This window comes from Lissotriton helveticus, chromosome 7 (genome assembly GCF_964261635.1).
Source record: "Lissotriton helveticus chromosome 7, aLisHel1.1, whole genome shotgun sequence".
Classification (NCBI taxonomy): Eukaryota; Metazoa; Chordata; class Amphibia; order Caudata; family Salamandridae; genus Lissotriton; species Lissotriton helveticus.
In genome coordinates this window covers 1,360,504,361-1,360,522,943 of record NC_136068.1, presented here as the reverse complement: position 1 = coordinate 1,360,522,943, position 18,583 = coordinate 1,360,504,361, and the positions used below count along the sequence as shown (strand labels likewise).

The window sequence follows — 18,583 nt, the reverse complement described above, 5'->3', positions numbered from 1 at the left end:
CCCGTCTTCTCATCCAGCAGGCACATCACCTTCAGCCACTCCACCGGACTCCACTGGACCGACCACAGCTGCGTCTACTTCAGCTTCAGAAAAACCACAACCCACCACCACCCGCAACAAGTCCCTCACAGAAGCTGGAGCAAGATCACCGCCGACCAGCTCACCACCTCCCTCAGCCAGAACCCACCTGCCAGCACAACGGACCCCAACGAAGCAGCCCGCAACTTCACGCAGTGGCTGACCGCCTGCGCCGACGACCTCGCACCACTGAAGGACCCTCCCAGCAGACCCAGAAGCAAGAAGGCCCCCTGGTTCACCGACGAACTCAAGGACTCCAATTAGACCTGCCGCACCCTCGAGAAAGCCTGGCTCCTCAACCAGACCGCTGACAACATGACCGCCCTCAAACACGCCACCCGCAAGCACCACCAGCTCATCCGCACCACCAAGAAGAAATCACTGAAGGAACGACTGGACATCAATGCCCACGACAGCAAGGAACTCTTCAGCATCGTCAAGGAGTTCTCCAACCCCAGCACCGGCAGCAACAACATCACTTCTTCACAGGATCTCTGCGACTCCCTCGCCTCATTCTTCCACCGCAAGATTGCCGACATCCACAACAGTTTCGGCGCACCACCCACGCCCCCGACCGTCGAACCAACGCACCGCCCGCCACCCTCCGCACCTGGACCACGGTGACCACCGAAGACACAGCCCGCACGATGAACACCATCCACTCCGGATCTCCAACCGACCCCTGCCCCCACCACGTCTTCAACAAGGCCGACTCCACCATCGCACCCCAACTCCGGGACGTCATCAACACCTCCCTCAACACCGCCACCTTCCCGGAGAGCTTGGAGCATGCCGAGCTCAGCGCCCTACTGAAGAAACCAACAGCAGACCCCACCGACCTCAAAAACTTCCACCCCATCTCGCTCCTTCCTTTTCCTGCCAAAGTCATCGAGAAGATCGTCAACAGACAGCTTGCCGCCTTCCTCGAGACGTACGGATCCCTCGACCCCTCGCAGTCCGGTTTCAGAGCCAACCACAGCACCGAGACCGCCCTCATCGCAGCCACCGACGACATCCGGGCCCTGCTTGACAACGGGGAAACAGCGGCACTCATCCTCCTGGACCTCTCTGCAGCGTTCGACACTGTCTACCACCGCACCCTAGTCCAATGCCTCAGCAACATCGGCATCCAAGAGAAGGCACTGGAGTGGATCATTTCGTTCCTCGCCGGAAGAACACAGAGAGTCCGCCTCCCCCCGTATCGCTCCGAGGCCACCGAAGTTATCTGCGGCGTCCCACAAGGATCATCTCTCAGCCCCACCCTCTTCAACATCTACATGAGATCCCTTGCTTCCATCGCACACCAACACAACCTCAACATCATCTCCTATGCCGACGACACCCAGCTGATCCTCTCCCTCACCAGAGACCCCGACACCGCCAGAACCAGCCTACACGAAGGGATGAAAGACGTCGCCGAGTGGATGAAGAACAGCCGCCTGAAACTGAACTCAGACAAGACGGAAGTCCTCATCCGGGGACCATCGCCCTCCGCGTGGGACGACTCCTGGTGGCCCCCAGCCCTGGGCACCGCTCCCAAGCCAACAGACCACGCACGCAACCTGGGCTTCATCCTGGACTCCTCCCTCTCGATGACCAGACAAGTCAACGCCGTCTCCTCATCATGCTTTCACACCCTTCGCATGCTTCGCAAGATCTTCCGTTGGATCCCGATAGAAACCAGGAAGACGGTCACCCAGGCCCCCGTCACCAGCCGTCTGGACTACGGAAACACCCTCTATGCCGGAACCACAGCCAAGCTAGAGAAAAGACTCCAACGCATCCAGAACGTCTCCGCCCGACTCATCCTGGACATCCCCCGACGCAGCCACATCTCCAGCCACCTGAGGGACCTGCACTGGCTCCCCGTCAACAAGAGGATCACGTTCAGGCTCCTCACCCACGCACACAAGTCTCTCCACAACCTGGGCCCCAAGTACCTCAACGACCGCCTGACCTTCTACACGCCCACCCGCCAGCTACGGTCGACCAGCCTCGCCCTCGCCCAGCCTCGTACCACGCATCCGAAAAGCCACCGCCGGAGGCAGATCCTTCTCCTACCTGGCGGCCAAGACATGGAACTCCCTGCCCATCCACCTTCGGCTGACCCAGGACCACCTCGCCTTCAGGAGACAACTCAAGACCTGGCTGTTCGAGCAGTAGCGAACCCCCTCCCCCTAGCGCCTTGAGACCCTTCCGGGTGAGTAGTGCGCTATACAAATGGCATGATTGATTGATTGATTAAGGGAACCTTGGACTGCCGTGCCCTGCTATACCTCGTCAATGAGTATGAGGGCTAGATGCACTGTTGCTTCCCAGATGCATCTTTTGTGTGTTTCAGATGAGCTTTATTCCTCTTTATGAGCTGGAAGCTTGCACTGCTGATTATTGTAGTGTATTGTATGTGTAAGTGTAAGGGAATCTGGGACTTCCATGCCCTTGTCAATGAAGGTGAGGGATATGTGCACCGTTGCCCCCCAGCTGCATTTGTTGAGTATTTCAGAGGAGCTTGCACTGTTTTTGCCTGTGCTTTAACTCTTATTTGAGAGCTGGAAGCTTGTATTCCAGTTTCTTATAGTGAATTGTATGAGTGCATGTAAGGGAATGTTGCACTGCCATGCACTGCAATACCTAATCAATGAATATGAGACACATGTTCATTGTTGCTTCCCCAGCCGCATTTGTTGCGTATTTAAGAGAATAACTTGCACTGTTTTTGTCTGTGCTTTAGCTCTTCTGTGAGAGCCGGAAGCTTGCACTGCTGGTTCTTATAGTGTATTTTATGTGTGCGTGTAAGGGAGTCTTGCACTGCCATGCACTGGAATACCTAATCAATGAATATGAGACCCATGTTCACCGGTGCTTCTCCGCCTCATTTGTTGCGTATTTGAGAGAATAACTTGAACTGTTTTTGCCTGTGCTTTAGCTCTTCTGTGAGAGCCGGAAGCTTGCACTGCTGTTTCTTATAGTGTATTTTATGTGTGCGTGTAAGGGAATGTTGTACTTCCATGCCCTGCTATACCTAGTTGTCAATGAGGATGAGGGATATGTGCGCCTTTGCTTCCCTAGCTGCATCTCTTGTGTATTTCAGAGAAGCTTGCACTGTTTCTGCCTTTGCTTTAACTCTTCTGTGAGAGCTGGAAGCTTGCACTGCTGGTTCTTATAGTGTATTTTATGTGTGCGTGTAAGGGAATCTTGCACTGCCATGCACTGGAATACCTCATCAATGAATATGAGACCCATGTTCACCGTTGCCTCTCTGCCTCATTTGTTGCGTATTCGAGAGAATAACTTGCACTGTTTTTGCCTGTGCTTTAACTCTTCTGTGAGAGCCGGAAGCTTGCACTGCTGGGTCTTATAGTGTATTTTATGTGTGCGTGTAATGGAATCTTGCACTGCCATGCACTGGAATACCTAATCAATGAATATGAGACCCATGTTCACCGGTGCTTCTCCGCCTCATTTGTTGCGTATTTGAGAGAATAACTTGAACTGTTTTTGCCTGTGCTTTAGCTCTTCTGTGAGAGCCGGAAGCTTGCACTGCTGTTTCTCATAGTGTATTTTATGTGTGCGTGTAAGGGAATGTTGTACTTCCATGCCCTGCTATACCTAGTTGTCAATGAGGATGAGGGATATGTGCACTGTTGCTTCCCTAGCTGCATCTCTTGTGTATTTCAGAGAAGCTTGCACTGTTTCTGCCTTTGCTTTAACTCTTCTGTGAGAGCTGGAAGCTTGCACTGCTGGTTCTTATAGTGTATTTTATGTGTGCGTGTAAGGGAATCTTGCACTGCCATGCACTGGAATACCTCATCAATGAATATGAGACCCATGTTCACCGTTGCCTCTCCGCCTCATTTGTTGCGTATTCGAGAGAATAACTTGCACTGTTTTTGCCTGTGCTTTAACTCTTCTGTGAGAGCCGGAAGCTTGCACTGCTGGTTCTTATAGTGTATTTTCTGTGTGCGTGTAAGGGAATTTTGCACTGCCATGCACTGGAATACCTAATCAATGAATATGAGACCCATGTTCACCGGTGCTTCTCCGCCTCATTTGTTGCGTATTTGAGAGAATAACTTGAACTGTTTTTGCCTGTGCTTTAGCTCTTCTGTGAGAGCCGGAAGGTTGCACTGCTGTTTCTTATAGTGTATTTTATGTGTGCGTGTAAGGGAATGTTGTACTTCCATGCCCTGCTATACCTAGTTGTCAATGAGGATGAGGGATATGTGCACCGTTGCTTCCCTAGCTGCATCTCTTGTGTATTTCAGAGAAGCATGCACTGTTTCTGCGTTTTCTTTAACGCTTCTATGAGAGCTGGAAGCTTGCACTGCTGCTTGCTTAACTTCGCATGTTGTATTTCTAAGCCACGTTTGCTCTGCCTTGCAGTTCTGTACCTAGTAGTTTATGTGCATGGGCGACACGTGTCAGACCCTGCTATTTGATTGGAGCTCACACTGCTCCTGCTTTCCCTTTTCTGGAAGTTGCCACTGCTGTTTCTCACACTGCACCGCATGAGTTGGGTAAAGGAAGCATGTTCTGCCTGGTTTATGAGTATGAGGACACTTGCGCATCTGCTTCCCGAGCCCCACATGTGGTGTAATTGATTGAAGCTTGCACTGCTTGCGTATGTACTTTAACTCTGTTGGTGCTGATACCGCACTGTTCTTGCCTTGCTGTACTTGTTCTGTGTGTTCCTGAGATAGAATCGTATTCGGTTTTTACAGAGGAAGCTTTATCAACAAATTAGGTGGAATATCCTATCCTTCACTCCCGACACCCCAGTCACTCACCCATCCACCGTATCTACCTTCCTCCCGTCGAGCACAGACATAGATTACTTACCCTCTTGCACCATCCACCTCACCCCTTCCCCCCACACACCAGCCCTCATCCCCTTCACCACCCCTGATACCACAGCCCCCACCCAAAAAGACATGCACCACCCCTTTACTCCCGGCACCTTAGTCATTCTCCCACCTACCATAGCTACCCCACATCCCTCAAGCACAGACATAGATCTCTCTCCCTCTTACAACAACCACCCCTCCCCTTCCACCTACACACCAGCCCTCATCCCCGTTCCTATCACCCCCGTCCCTCACACCCCTGATGCCACAGCTCCCTCCCGCAACCGGCCTATTCTAGATCAACAGCAGACCGACACCCACGTCCCTCACACCCCTGATGCCACAGCTCCCTCCCGCAACCGGCCTATTCTAGATCAACAGCAGACCGACACACACAAAGGCAAACCCCACCCATTACCCCCACCCATTCTCAGCCCCCACTTCCTCCCACTAACTAATCACACAGAACACGCCACCTCCATCAACTCAACTCGACCCCATCTACAATCCCACTTCCCCCCCAGGCTCACCCCCCATTACCCAACATCCACCCCCGCCACCACAGATAAACGCCCATCCTCCACCCTGCACTCTACGCCCACCACCAATACTCTCCCCCGCACCAACAACCTCTCCCCTATGTCATCCACGCCTGACCCTCCCATCCCCACCTCCAACACATGTCCCACTGCGGACCACATTACGGCCTCACTCCTCCAACTCAAAGAAGACATGTACATCATCAAACAACAACTACTCTGTCTATCACACTCCAGTCACCCCTCACCCAACACCCTCCACCAGATCAAACAAGACATTCACATCATCAAACAACGGCTCAGCACACACCCCAGACACCACTCACGCGCCTCCACCATCACCTCCCCTCCCAACTGGTCCCCCACCCGGGCGACGAACTCTCGCACTCGACCCCCACCGCACTGGACCTCAATCCCTGTTCTCAATCGTGAAAACCGCCCCCATCGCTCCTGCAACCCTCTCTCGGACCTAGACACAATCATCCTCCTCCGCTCCTATGACTCAGCTCCCCTTAGCAACACACCCGACACTCTCACTGCCATACCTACGATTCACTCCAATCCCCTTAGACCCCCCACACTGAACAACAGAGTCGCCATACACAGTAACCTGAGTAAAGTCCCCCTCGCTCTAGAACACCCTTCCACCCTCGACACACCCCGTCTCAAATGCACTCTCCTAAATTGCAGATCAGCCGCTAGACACTCCGCCGCTATCGCTGATCTCATCCTAAAATTGGATCTTGACTTAATGATCCTGACTGAAACATGGCTAACAGAATCTTCTACACCTATAATGGACATTCTGGTTCCCCCCAACTACCACATCACTAGACTTGACAGGTCTGGCAATAAAAAAGGTGGCGGAATCGCATGTATATACAGGAGCAACCTCTCTGTCCTGAAAGTACCTTCCCCTCCCCTACCCTCCCCAACGTCCTGTGAATACATCAGCCTAGATATTATCAGTGAGGGCAAACCGATCTGCACTCTTCACGGCGTCTACCACCCACCCGGTGACAACCTCACCTTCTCCCAACAAATCATGGACATGATCTCAACCAACTCAGGACGGCAACTCACACAAATATACCTTGGGGACTTCAACCTCCACTGGAACGATCATAATGATGCGGTGGTAAAAGGTCTGAAGAATTTCCTTAACGCCCTTGACCTTACACAAATTTGCAACAGCCCAACACACAAGAAAGGCTCTACCCTCGACCTTATCATCTCCAAAGAGGCCTCTATCCAACTCGAATCTATCCAACCCTGTGACTGGTCGGACCATCATATTATCACGTTCTTCATCAATGAAAAAGTAAAATTTAACCCTATTCAATCCGCCAGGCCCAAAGTCTGGAAAAGAGACATGAAAAAGCTAAACTCAAACTCTCTGACCCCCAACAGCTGCAACCTACTACTTCCTCCGGCTGGCGTTAAGGACGTCCAATCCTTGACTGATCACTATCTTAACAATATGACCGCAATAATTAATGAAGTTGCACCCTTGCAACTAAAAAAAGCCACCACAAAAACCTCTAATCCCTGGTACGACGGGAGTCTCAATGACGATAGACGCGCCATGCGATTGGCAGAGCGCTCCTGGAGATCAGCTCCCTCTGCACTGAACTTAAAAAACCTGAAGAAAAAGAGAAATGCCTACTTCAGAAAAATAAAACGATCAAAATCAGTCTTCTTCAGCCGTCAGCTCGACCAAGCCAAAAATCGTCCGAGAAAGCTGTTTGAGCTTATCCGAACACAAACAAAAGAACAACCCCAACCTCTCAACACTATATGCGAAGCTCCCTCCTGCGAAGACTTCGCCTCTTTCTTTAACCAAAAAACTGACAACATAAAGAATGATCTCCTCATGGACGCAAGCAGCTATCCCAAACCCCACCGCATAACACCCACTAAACCAAAAAACAATGCAACCTGGTCAACCTTTGTCACCTACACAGAAGAAGAAATTGGCAAACTGCTCAGCACTCTGAAACCATCCAATCACCTCACGGACCCCCTTCCTGCTAACGCTGTCAAAGTCCTTACCCCGTCGCTCCTTCCACTCTGGACCAAAATTATCAACAGCTCACTTCAACAAGGGATCATTCCCGACTCCCTCAAAGTCGGACAAGTAACACCCCTGCTAAAGAAACCTACAGCCGACCCCTCTGACCTAAACAACTACCGTCCCATTACCAACATTCCGACTCTGGCCAAACTGCTGGAAAAATGCGCACAAATACAATTGACTAAACACATTACTCAATTTGATCTCCTCAACTCTCATCAATCAGGCTTCCGAGCTAATCACAGTACGGAAACTGCCATGATTCACATAATCGACGACGCCCTCCAAATCCTAGATCATAACGATACCTGCCTCCTCATCCTCCTTGATCTCTCCTCCGCATTTGACACCGTCAAACATGAGAGCTTACTCGAACTATTAAACACAAGAATGGGCCTATCTGGAACTGTGCTCAAATGGTTCACTTCCTTTTTGCAAAACAGGTCGCAGAAATTCAAGAGCAACAACCTGATGTCCGCACCAAGACCCGTATCGCTAGGCGTACCACAAGGATCCTCCCTATCCCCAACTTTGTTCAACCTAGTTATGGAACCTCTCACCACCTTGCTGCAAGAATCCAATGTACACTTCCACATGTATGCTGATGACACCCAACTTTATCTCAAACTACAATCACCCAAAGACATCACGCTCTTGAACTCAACGATCAGAAGCACCCAATCTTGGTTGGCCGCTAATCATCTCAAACTCAATGCCCTAAAAACAGAGTTCCTTCTGATCTCACCTCCAGCGAAGATCACTACTGCACAAATGTGGCTTAAAGAACTAACGGCGCTCAATGTCCAACCCACCATCGTGGATTCAGCGAAATCTCTGGGCATTACACTTGACACCAATCTCAGCATGCAGGAACACATCAACAAAGCAACTAAGGGAGCAAACTACCAAATCAACACCCTTAGGAAACTTAAACCTTTCCTTCCAGCCAAAGACTTCCAGACGGCGGTACAATCACTAGTCATACCTCGAATAGAATACGGCAGCACCGCCCTCTGCGGTCTCCCCCTAGCTACTACGGCACCCATAAGAGCCGCTCTAAACGCCGCAGCGAGACTTATCACTGGATCAAAAAAACACTCACACATTTCCCCAGACTTCAAATCATTGAACTGGCTGCCGTTTGAAGCCAGAATACACCTGAAAATAGCTTGTTTGACCCACAAGGCTGTCCACCTGAGCTCACCTAGATACCTCGCTCAGAAGCTGACGATTTCTGGAGGCTCCAGAAACACTAGAGGCACAAACAACCTTTTACTAAAACCTAAAAGATTCCGCAAGGAAAAAACCTTTAAACGCTCTTTCTCAGGAATGGCTCCCAGGATTTGGAACTCGCTCCCCCCTGAAACAAGGCTCATCCCCTCTACCATACTTTTCAAGAGAGAAGTGAAAGCGATCCTCATGGCTAAATACACTTGAACGACTACTGAGGAAAAACTACAAAGACTCGATACTCATCTGTACTACCTGTTCGAACCCTTGTACTTTTATTTTTGACTTTGAAATTGACTTACTTGACTGTTTTATGACATCACTTCAATGTACTGTTAACATGATTGATGTATCTGCGTATACATGCTCCCCTCCTCTGTAAAGCGCTCTGATATCTGCGAAGATCTTGTTCGCGCTATATAAAACTTTCAAAATAAATAAAAATAAATAAAAATAATAATGTCATGCATTTACAACCACTAAATGCATGCAACATCTTTTGTATCATTTTTGGTCTGACCTTAATGAATTTCAGTGTCATATAACATGCTACTCCAGTTTTGTATGCGACAAACACGTCAGACGTTCAAAACCACCCCATGGTCAGATAGCGCCGCAGAAAACTGAACCAAGGTGTAGTGACATGCTCATTAAATTACAAGGAATAGTTTCATGATCTTCTTGCTGTCAGAGATGGAATATTTCCCGGACACACTTAAGTTCATCATGGGTTGGAGCCGGATTCACACCCACGTCAGACTGGTTTGTATCCGAATGATTGGGAGAAATTCCTCTCTCAGCCCAGCACTTTTGACAGGTGCCACCTTAGAGACAGACTGTGAGACCCCCTAATTGAAACAACTTTTAATTTACAGACCATTTTCAATAAATTCAGGCCCTCGTGATATAAAACAGTATTGATTTATATACTAAACTTTCGGAAATGGGGGACACAAACACAGCTGAAAATTCAAGCTGCCCAAGCATCCTCCAGCCAAATATTACCAATAAGAAAACTCGAGTAACTACTGATAAAGCTATTGTATGCTTTTGGATCTGACTTTTTTTTGTCTTGCAACATTTTATGTTGAATTCAGTGTCTAACCAACCTGTTCCTTCAACTGTAGAAATTACATCATAAGAGTGGCTTGGTGGATGTCTAGTAGATTGGCGGATACTATTAAAATGAGACATACGCATATGATACTTGAAATTGTAGGTTTCATTGCCATACATCCCTAATAACAAATACATCCTCTTCCACAATTGGCATTTTTGCTGCAGCTTGGAATATCAAAGCACTGCACTGAGCATGTTCTCGTCCTGTGCCTTGTCTCTCCTCTTTTTATGTGTACACTTTTAAGGCTAGACAGTGACCTCTGGCTCTGATGTGGAGGACAAAAAGGAAAGGGGCAAGGTAGGACAAAGAGGTGAACTAGAGGGAGAAGAAAGATAGAAATAGGAGAGAGGTAGATGCAGACCGGTAGATATTTGAGGTAGTGCGAAAAATGGAGAGAGATGCAAAGTAGACAGGAGTGATGAGGTAGTGCAAGATGGTACAATTACAAGTTGGTTATGGGAAGACAGATCAGGTAAAGAGAGGTAGAGAGAATGGTGAGGTAGAGATAGAGGGGAGGCAGATTTAGAGAGAGAGTGTGATAGAAAACCGAGTTGAAATAGAGAGATGAGTGGGGTAGATAATGACAGGTAGGTGCAGAGAAACAGGTATCAAGAAAATAATAATGTAGTTAGTGAGTTGGAGGAAACAAGTAGAAACAAGGGAGGTGAAGAAGCGAGGACATGAATGAAGGGAATTTATTGAGAGGTAATTTGAGAGGATAGGTAGTGAGAGGCAGAGAAAAAAGTGAGAAAGGGAGGGTAAAGAGTGATAAGGTAGTGATAGAGATGTGAGTTACAGAGAGAAATGAGTTTGAGAGATGTGAGTTAGAAAGTGGTGAGGTGAGATGGGTGAACACAGAGAGGTGGTGTACTGATAGAGAGCAAGAGGTGAGGTAAAGAGAGACGAGGTTGAGAAAAAGATGAAGCAGATGAAGGACAGCTACAGGGAGAGCTTTGGAAACAGAGCAGTGAGGTACTGCAAGAGGTGAAATACAGAGAGCAAAGCTATAGAGGGGGTAGAGTGGTGTAGAGGTAAGTAGCGAGAGGGGAGTTTATGAGATGTCAGAAATGAGTGAGGAAAAGAGCGGATTATTGGAGGAGAGGTATACAGAGGTATGGTTAAGAGTATTGATCGAGAGATAAAGATGTAGAGCTAGGTATTGAAGGATAGAAAGGGGTAGAGGTGAGAGAGAAGAGATGATGTAAGGAGAGAGATATGAGACAGAAAGGGGTACAGTAGTAGAAAGAGTCAGAAGGTGAGATGGAGGTAGGCAAAGAGAAGGGTATAGATACGTGAGATGGAGAGGAGGGCAGAGATTTAGTGATTGCTGGGTTAGAGACAGACAGATGAAATACAATAAGATAAAGAAGCAGAGGTGTAGTAAAGAAAGGTAAAGGACAAGACAGCAGAGTGGTTGTTTATTAAGGTAGACAGAAGGGCTTTAGAGTAAGTTAGAGAGAGAGGTACATAGGGGCGAGCACGAAATGGAGAGAGAGATGGTAGAGTGTAGGTACGCAGTGGCGAAGCAGGGGTAGGTAGTGGTAAAGTAGGTACTGGTGGATGAACAAAGCAAGGTGTGTGCAGACGAGCGATGGGGCGAGAGGTTGAGCTAGAGAACGGCACAGAGGGGAGAGATAGGTTTCTGACTTTCCCGTTCACTTTACCAGTGGCCACCTTTGGGTATTGCTTTTAAAAGGCTCTGTTTTTGGCCGTCTTAAAATTGCCCCGGTAGCCCAGCCTTGTGGCTCTGCGCGTGCCCCGAAGGGGGCGGGGCCAGCAGCACTCACCATAATCCTTCCTGCAGTATTTCTTCATGTTGATCTTCAGCTTGCCCTTGGACGCCTTGCAGTACGAGTCACAGTCTACGAGGGGGGTCATGGGGAAGTGGAGGAGAGAAATGAGAACAGAAACACATTAGCATTCTCTCTTGCTGTTTACATTTTATTTCTGCTTTTTTTTTTTTACAGGGACGAGCGCAGGACTGAACCGAAGGCTCGTTCCGATTGAGCGGCGTGCCGCCTGTGATATCCATCTGCCCGGGCCCAATTGTGTCCCGCCCTGACCTAGTGTCTGTTTGGGCCTTCTGAAAAGTGCCTCCTTTCTAAAGAAGCCTGTATCACAAAGCCGCCCTCCCCCCACCGCCCACAAAGACCCCATGAATCCTGTCGCTGTCTGTGGGCCACCCTCGCCTTTTCCTCAAGTGGCCCCCGCGCATTGTGCCACCCAAGTCTTCTCAGAGGCCGGTGCCTTGCCCCCACCCTCTGTTTTTTTACAATGAGGAGGGAAGCCTGTCTTGAAAAGCTGATAGAGGCCTCATTGTCAGCCCCCAACCCAGGCCTTGGCATTCATTGCAGGGGGATTCGGGCAGGGGTCAGCTCCACACAAAAGGGTCATGGAGGAAATTAGCAATCCATGAAGCATTAGCACAGTCGCTTTTGGTGACCACTCCGACAGAGTGTGCAAATAGAAGGTCCCCCGCTAAGAACATTGCGTTTTCTAATATGGCACAGCCTGACATGCCCAACGCGAATCCCCGGGTGCCTATATTGTCTTCAGTCCACTGGGCACGTTGTTGATTCTCAGGCTCCTACCAAGAGGTGGGCAAGCAGCCCTCCTGACCTTTTTATGTGGCCCCCTTGATGAGCAGCTCTTCATTTGACTGAGCAGTTAACGGAAGTAAAGGAAAAGAAGCAAATAAGGTGTCTTTAGGAATACCATCATTTTTAAAAAGCATCAAGCAACAAACATGAAAAAATATGATAACATCTCTTTAAAATTCAAAAATGTGTATTTCTTTAACATGCATAAGCTTTTCACCTTAGTACATAAGATTATATCAATGCTCTTGAGGGCATTTATTAAAAGTGATAGTTTTCAAACATGAACTTAGAACCATTCATGCTCACCTCCCCCGCCCCTGAACTTAGAACCATTCATGCTCACCCCCCCCCCCCCCCCCCCCCCCGACAACAATGCTATTAGTGAACTAAGAGGCAAGTCAGTTGCCATTTGCCCTGTCTGGGTGGGCTAGGTGGCTGTCACACATGGAACAATGTTATAGTTTATTTAACCAAACATGAGAAGGTTTTGCACAGCGCACATTCTGAGATCATATTTTTCAAGTTGCTCTCGTGTTATTTAAAAAAAAAAAAGGAGGATAAATGAAATAAAACAATTGCCTAGGATCACACGTTTTGGTCAAGTGGGGATGCTAAAAAAGATCCCAGGTTTTCCGGTTTCTCTTTGTGCTATCCAGCAAACAAATGGGTATTTCTTTTCTCTCTTGTTGGATATCATAAGTTAATGCTTTGTTTTTAATTTTTGGTGCATGCGGTTAAACTGAGGGCGAGAGACAGCAGCCACGTGAAGGCTTGGTTTGTTTTTGGTTTAGGAATCCAAGAGAACCTCAAGCTAAGCCAAAGCCGGACATCTAGCTGGAGCTTGGTCAAGGTTTCAGTGGTATGTCCACCTCTATCACATAAAGACAATTAAGGTATTAAACCCAGAGGATGGAAATGATTCGACTATCACCAAACAGTTTGGTGGAGCAGGGGTGCCAATAACACAGTGCAGGGCTCCTTGTTAGAATGGACAACTTTCACCAAAGAAATGCCTCCGTGCTGTGAAACCTGCCCAGACTTTAAATACATAGTTTACAGCCACAGATTTTGGCACAGCCAGGATTAATTGGCAAGTTTCCTGGTACTATGGCTAAAATGTTACTACTGTCCCATGTGTAGGGGCAGATATTACATATTGTCTGCCCACGTCAGTGAATTGAACACCTTGTTGGAGGGTCTTTGGAATGAAACACTCAAAATAACTCTGACTCACTATCCATACCTTGTACATGGTTCGTTTCCCCCATGCCAATGTTAGACCCCCTCCTCTGTGCCCCCACCCTGCTGGTATCAATGCAGCCTTCTTTCACACCGCATACCATACTTTTTGACCTCTGGGATTTTGCTAGTAACCATGTTATCGGTGAACACTATTGTCTGTTAAATCATGTTACAAGAGAGGTTTTTGTACAGTCCACACCTTGCACGGATTTATATGAAGATGCTCTCAAATGTGATGATAAAACCAAAAAGCAACAACGTGAAATAATGTAATTGCCTAGAAGCACACAATTTAGTCAAGCATGAAAGCCGGGATTTATCCCAAGTACTCTAGTTTAAGTAACCCCACATATTGCACAATATGTCAACTTGAAACATGAAGCCTTAATAGAAAAATACGAGACTTAAGGTATGGGTAGACGAGGTACTCTTTAAGGTTGCTATCACCAGCTTCTCCTGACTAAAGAAAGAAACTGGTTTCAAGAGAGGCTGAACACTTTATAGGCAGGTGCATGCAAGCAAAGCTACTGTAGATTCCACAAAGTTACTGATGTTCGCATGACACAAGTAAAGTGCAGAGCTTGGCTGCAAGCTGTCTTTCGCACAATGCCCACACCATTCCATCTTTTTACATGTTTTTATTTTCATTAGCCGGAGTAGCAACTCAGATGGGTCAACCATCAAAATCCTATAGAGTGCTCTCCTAAAATGCAGTTTAAAAATCATTATCCTAGCATTCCTCTCCGAGCACTCTGACGTGTCTCCAGTATCAGCCAGTCAACAATAAGCAGTAGGCAGCATCTTCACTGCTGCTGTAGGAGTCTGGGGGAGAGGGGTTTGGTGAATAAGGTAATAGAATGGACAGCTTGTCTCTCTTTTGACTCAAATGTCCTGGAGAACCTCAAGCTGAGCCAGTGCCAGGCATCTGGCATGCACCATCAGTGGCTTGCCCACAGGCACATGAGCAGGTGAGACATAGGAGTCATTGTTCCCCAGTGCTGCAACATTTATTAATTGATTTTGTACTAGAGCTGCCCTATTTATTTATGACAAGACAACTAACATGGCTAGTGCCACTGGATAGCGACAGATGCTGGGTCTGCCATGTTTTCCCATCCCATTTCCCATGTTCAAAACTTTGAACATTCAAACCTCCTTTTAGTTTGTTGACCTCGACCCCGTTGCAATATCGGTCACGCCTCCTCACCAATCACTACTTGTGCTGTAGAAAGGGAGCCAGATCACAGATGGCAACTGTACTGAATGCCAGAAATGGCCTGTTTTTCAAGGAAATACTGTGTTTCCAGAAACGCTGGTATAAGAAATTGGGTTACTAGTTAAGAGGGGTGGAAGCCCTACTCGGGAAACAACTACAGTCGCTGTCAGGGTAACCACAAAAGTCACTAATATAACCAGTGCTTAATACTTTCTTAGCTTGGCACAAAAGCAGTCAGGCTTAACAGTAATGTGTAAAGTGTTTACGCAGCACACAAACAATATTAAAGGGAAAACACCGCACAAGAAATATCTCCAACCAATTTATAAAAATAAAGTACATTTTAATCAATTAATTCATTCCATGGTACCAGAACGACAAAATTCCATTCAGCGGAAGCAGAGATATTAATGTTTTAGGTTTTAGGTAAAAATAGCACAAAGAACCAGAAAGCGCAACTTTTGGTTATTTGGTTGCACTGAACCGAGGGAAAGTCTCAAGTTCAGCCCAACCCTGATAGAGCATGAAGGATACAGGAACTAGGTTAGCTCTGCTGAAGAATTTCCTTCTTAAGTCTGGGGCAAAGTGTTTCGTTTGGGTTGGAAGAGGCTTTCGGCATGAAGAGCAGGTCCACTGGAACTTCGTGTTGGCGATCGTCGTAGGTAGCATGAAGAGGTTAATTTGCTGTTACGAGAAGCGCACACTTTAGGATTTGCACCTCTTAGGGATTAGGACTCACTCTAGCGGAGGCCAGCAGTAGGCCTCAGGAAGGTTCAGTTGGTGCAAGTTAGCTGGGCATTTGGATGGAGGTCTCTGGAAGCTTGTTGTGTCCCTGTAACTCACAAAGGAGGTCAGCTAACCCACCTTTGGAGCTATTCTGGCACCAAGGCAAGAAAGTCCAGTCTTCCTTCAGACAGCAAGGCAGTCCTTCAAGCAGTAGGACAGTCCTTCTGGCAGCAAGACAGTTCTGCTTCGGAATCTTCCCCAGATCTAGGAGTGCTGTGATGAGTGGTCCTCAAGGCCCTCTTTTTGTACCTGGTGCTAGCCTTTGTGTGTCGTATTTCCCTGACCAAACCCCAAAACAAAATTCTGGTCAGTTCTTTCTCTTCCCCTGATTCCACACTGTCTAGGGTGACAAAGGCAAGGACTGGACTGGTGTCAGGGTCCTTTGTATGTGCTTCAGGCAGGGCCCTTTGAATTGTAATAAAGGTAGGGAGCAGCTCTTCCCCACCTCTCCTGTCAGGGAAATCCTCTCCCCTCAAACCTATATTTCCTTTGTCTCACTGTCTGGAAGCAATACATAATTCCCAACAGCAGAGCCATCCACAGTCACATGACCCAGGACACTGGCATAAAGACACAGTTGGATGGTACAAGAAAATGCCAGCTTTCTAAAAGTTAATTAACAAAGTGGAACGCCAATGCTGCCACTTGATTTCACAATTTCAAGAAGGAAAAAGAATGGAACAGGTCCTTCTCAACCACTTTTTCAGTTTGGATGAATCTAGTTTATTTGTACCCATTTTTGAGCTATTTCATCCAATGGAACAATTTACAAAACGTTATTATCATCACAACATATAAACAATTACAAACCCCTACAACAACGGAATTGCCCTTAGAAACCCTTCTATGTTCCTCTTTACAGAAACTCACATCTCCAGTCTCCCTATCATTCATACTCTCTATACACACTTCATACTCATATTCAACTAGCATACTTCCCTCATTCACACTGAACCCACCCTGGGACGCCTAAACAAAATGGAAGGCAGAAATCTGTGGTGGCCCTGCAGAAAGGGCCAGGTCCAACATGACTCCCCTCCAGCCAAAAACTAGTGGACTGATCAATAACTTAATGGGCTTTCCTGCTCAGGCGATATAACATGGACAATGGCCCTCTTCTGCAGAAGCACTTGCCAGGTCTATGGCCTTCGGAACCTAGTTGGATCCCTTTGTCAACACTCTCCTGAGCCCAGGGCTGGACCGCATCTGTGAGGCTCCTAACCTTAGTTTGTTCACAGATGCATCACAGTAGGCAGGCTTCTCCAGTATTGGGGTGTCTTTCATAGATTCACATGCCTGAATCATTCCCCGTCGTCGGAGTGGGAGTCCCATGGGACTCCCAGTCCGATGATGGGACTCCCACTCCGGCGACGGGGAGTGATTCAGGCATGTGAATCTATGAAAGACACCAATACTGGAGAACCACAGATTACAGGTAAGTAACTATTGTTCTTTACCACCATTACCAACAAGATAATGTGGTCCATTCTGCCGCTACGTTGAGATTTCTAACCCCCAACCCAAGGAAAACTCTGCCCATATGGACAACAACCAACAGATGAAACTAACAGCTGTCAGTGTCAAGAGCCAGGCCCTGGCTGGGCCATTCACTGCTAGGAGCAGGCTTCCAGCAGGGGCCATGGTCAGGTCTCACTTCCGGCCTGTAAACTGGCAAGGAGTTCACTACTTTCTCCTAAGGTTTCCCTGATCTCTGAGGTTTCACAGACTGGAGGGCAAGAACCCTGACTATTAGGCACTCTCCTTCCCACTAGCTCAGGGGTGATATCCTGAGACTAGTCTCTCAGCCCATGGTCTGTACCCTGAGGCTGAATAGGTGCCTGTCAAGGCAGGTTTTCCAGGGGGAACCTGTACCCCCCTCAAAGGTGATACACTGTCTGTATCATGCCTGGCTCTGCCTGGTACAGGTGTAGTGAGGGCAGATCTCTGCTTGCTCACATTGCTATGTTAGCATAAGCTTATTAGAAGTTTAAACGCCTTTTTGCCGCTTTTGCACACGACACTGCAGGTAGCTGTTGTTGTAAATTTGACTGCGTGAATATCTTCACATGAGAATGGCTTGTCTTCGACATCTCTAGACTAACACCGCGACCTTAGTCTGCACAGTGAGTGCTAAAGTCTCCAAGGTTATCATAACAAATGTTAGCTGTTATTCGGGCTTTTCCGCTCACGCTTAGACACAACATACATGCAGCTGCAGTTAACTGAAATTCTGGTGCATTTAATATGGCACTGCATATATGATTTAGAGCACTTGGAAGAATTCAGTTTCCAGAGAGACCGAGAGCTTTTGCAGATCCTGATGTGATTCCCTCCTGCTGTTCTTAGAGGTATGGGGTCCCCCACACAAGCCTAAGAGACCTTCTATATTTTATAAAACATAGTTCCTAGCTAGGGGGGGTGGCATACAAGGCACTATAGGACATGTTCCCACTATCATTATAATATGATTTCCCCTTCTGTGTTTTATGGAATTGTAACAATGCTGCTTGTATTATTTTTAATCATATGCTTGCTTATGCTCGCAAAAATACTGCATCTTAGAGCACGTCGTTAAAATAAACATTTTAAAGTTTACTGTGTCTCTTTTTTACCCATGTTATGGACTGGTATGAGAATAACAAATGAAAGAATGCTCTTGATTCCCACTATTCCTGAGAGTAACCTAAGTCGCATGTTCTGGGTTGCCTAACCATTGGTTACTTTGCTATAGGACGAAGAGCTAATGTGACACTGATGCTAGTCGGTCAGGGGTCCTAGGTACTAAGGTGAGTTTTTTGCTCCACCACAATTCACTGAGGTCCTGGGTTTCTGTGCACAGTTCTGTGTGTGAGCA

General features: G+C 47.6%; 1 protein-coding gene and 1 long non-coding RNA gene across 6 annotated transcripts in view; one reads left to right on the top strand and one right to left on the bottom strand.

Annotated features, from left to right (window-relative positions):
• The window catches only part of NTN1 (netrin 1), a 513,761-nt gene that overhangs the window by 70,834 nt on the left and 424,344 nt on the right, over nucleotides 1-18,583 (bottom strand). For both annotated transcript variants that reach the window (XM_078654679.1, XM_078654680.1), the window contains one exon: nucleotides 11,673-11,747. In XM_078654679.1, coding sequence (XP_078510805.1) covers nucleotides 11,673-11,747 — 75 coding nt within the window. The remainder of the gene's footprint in view (nucleotides 1-11,672; nucleotides 11,748-18,583) is intronic.
• LOC144770283 (uncharacterized) overlaps nucleotides 1-18,583 on the top strand; it is a 335,474-nt gene that overhangs the window by 49,221 nt on the left and 267,670 nt on the right. The gene's annotated exons all lie outside the window — the stretch shown is intronic.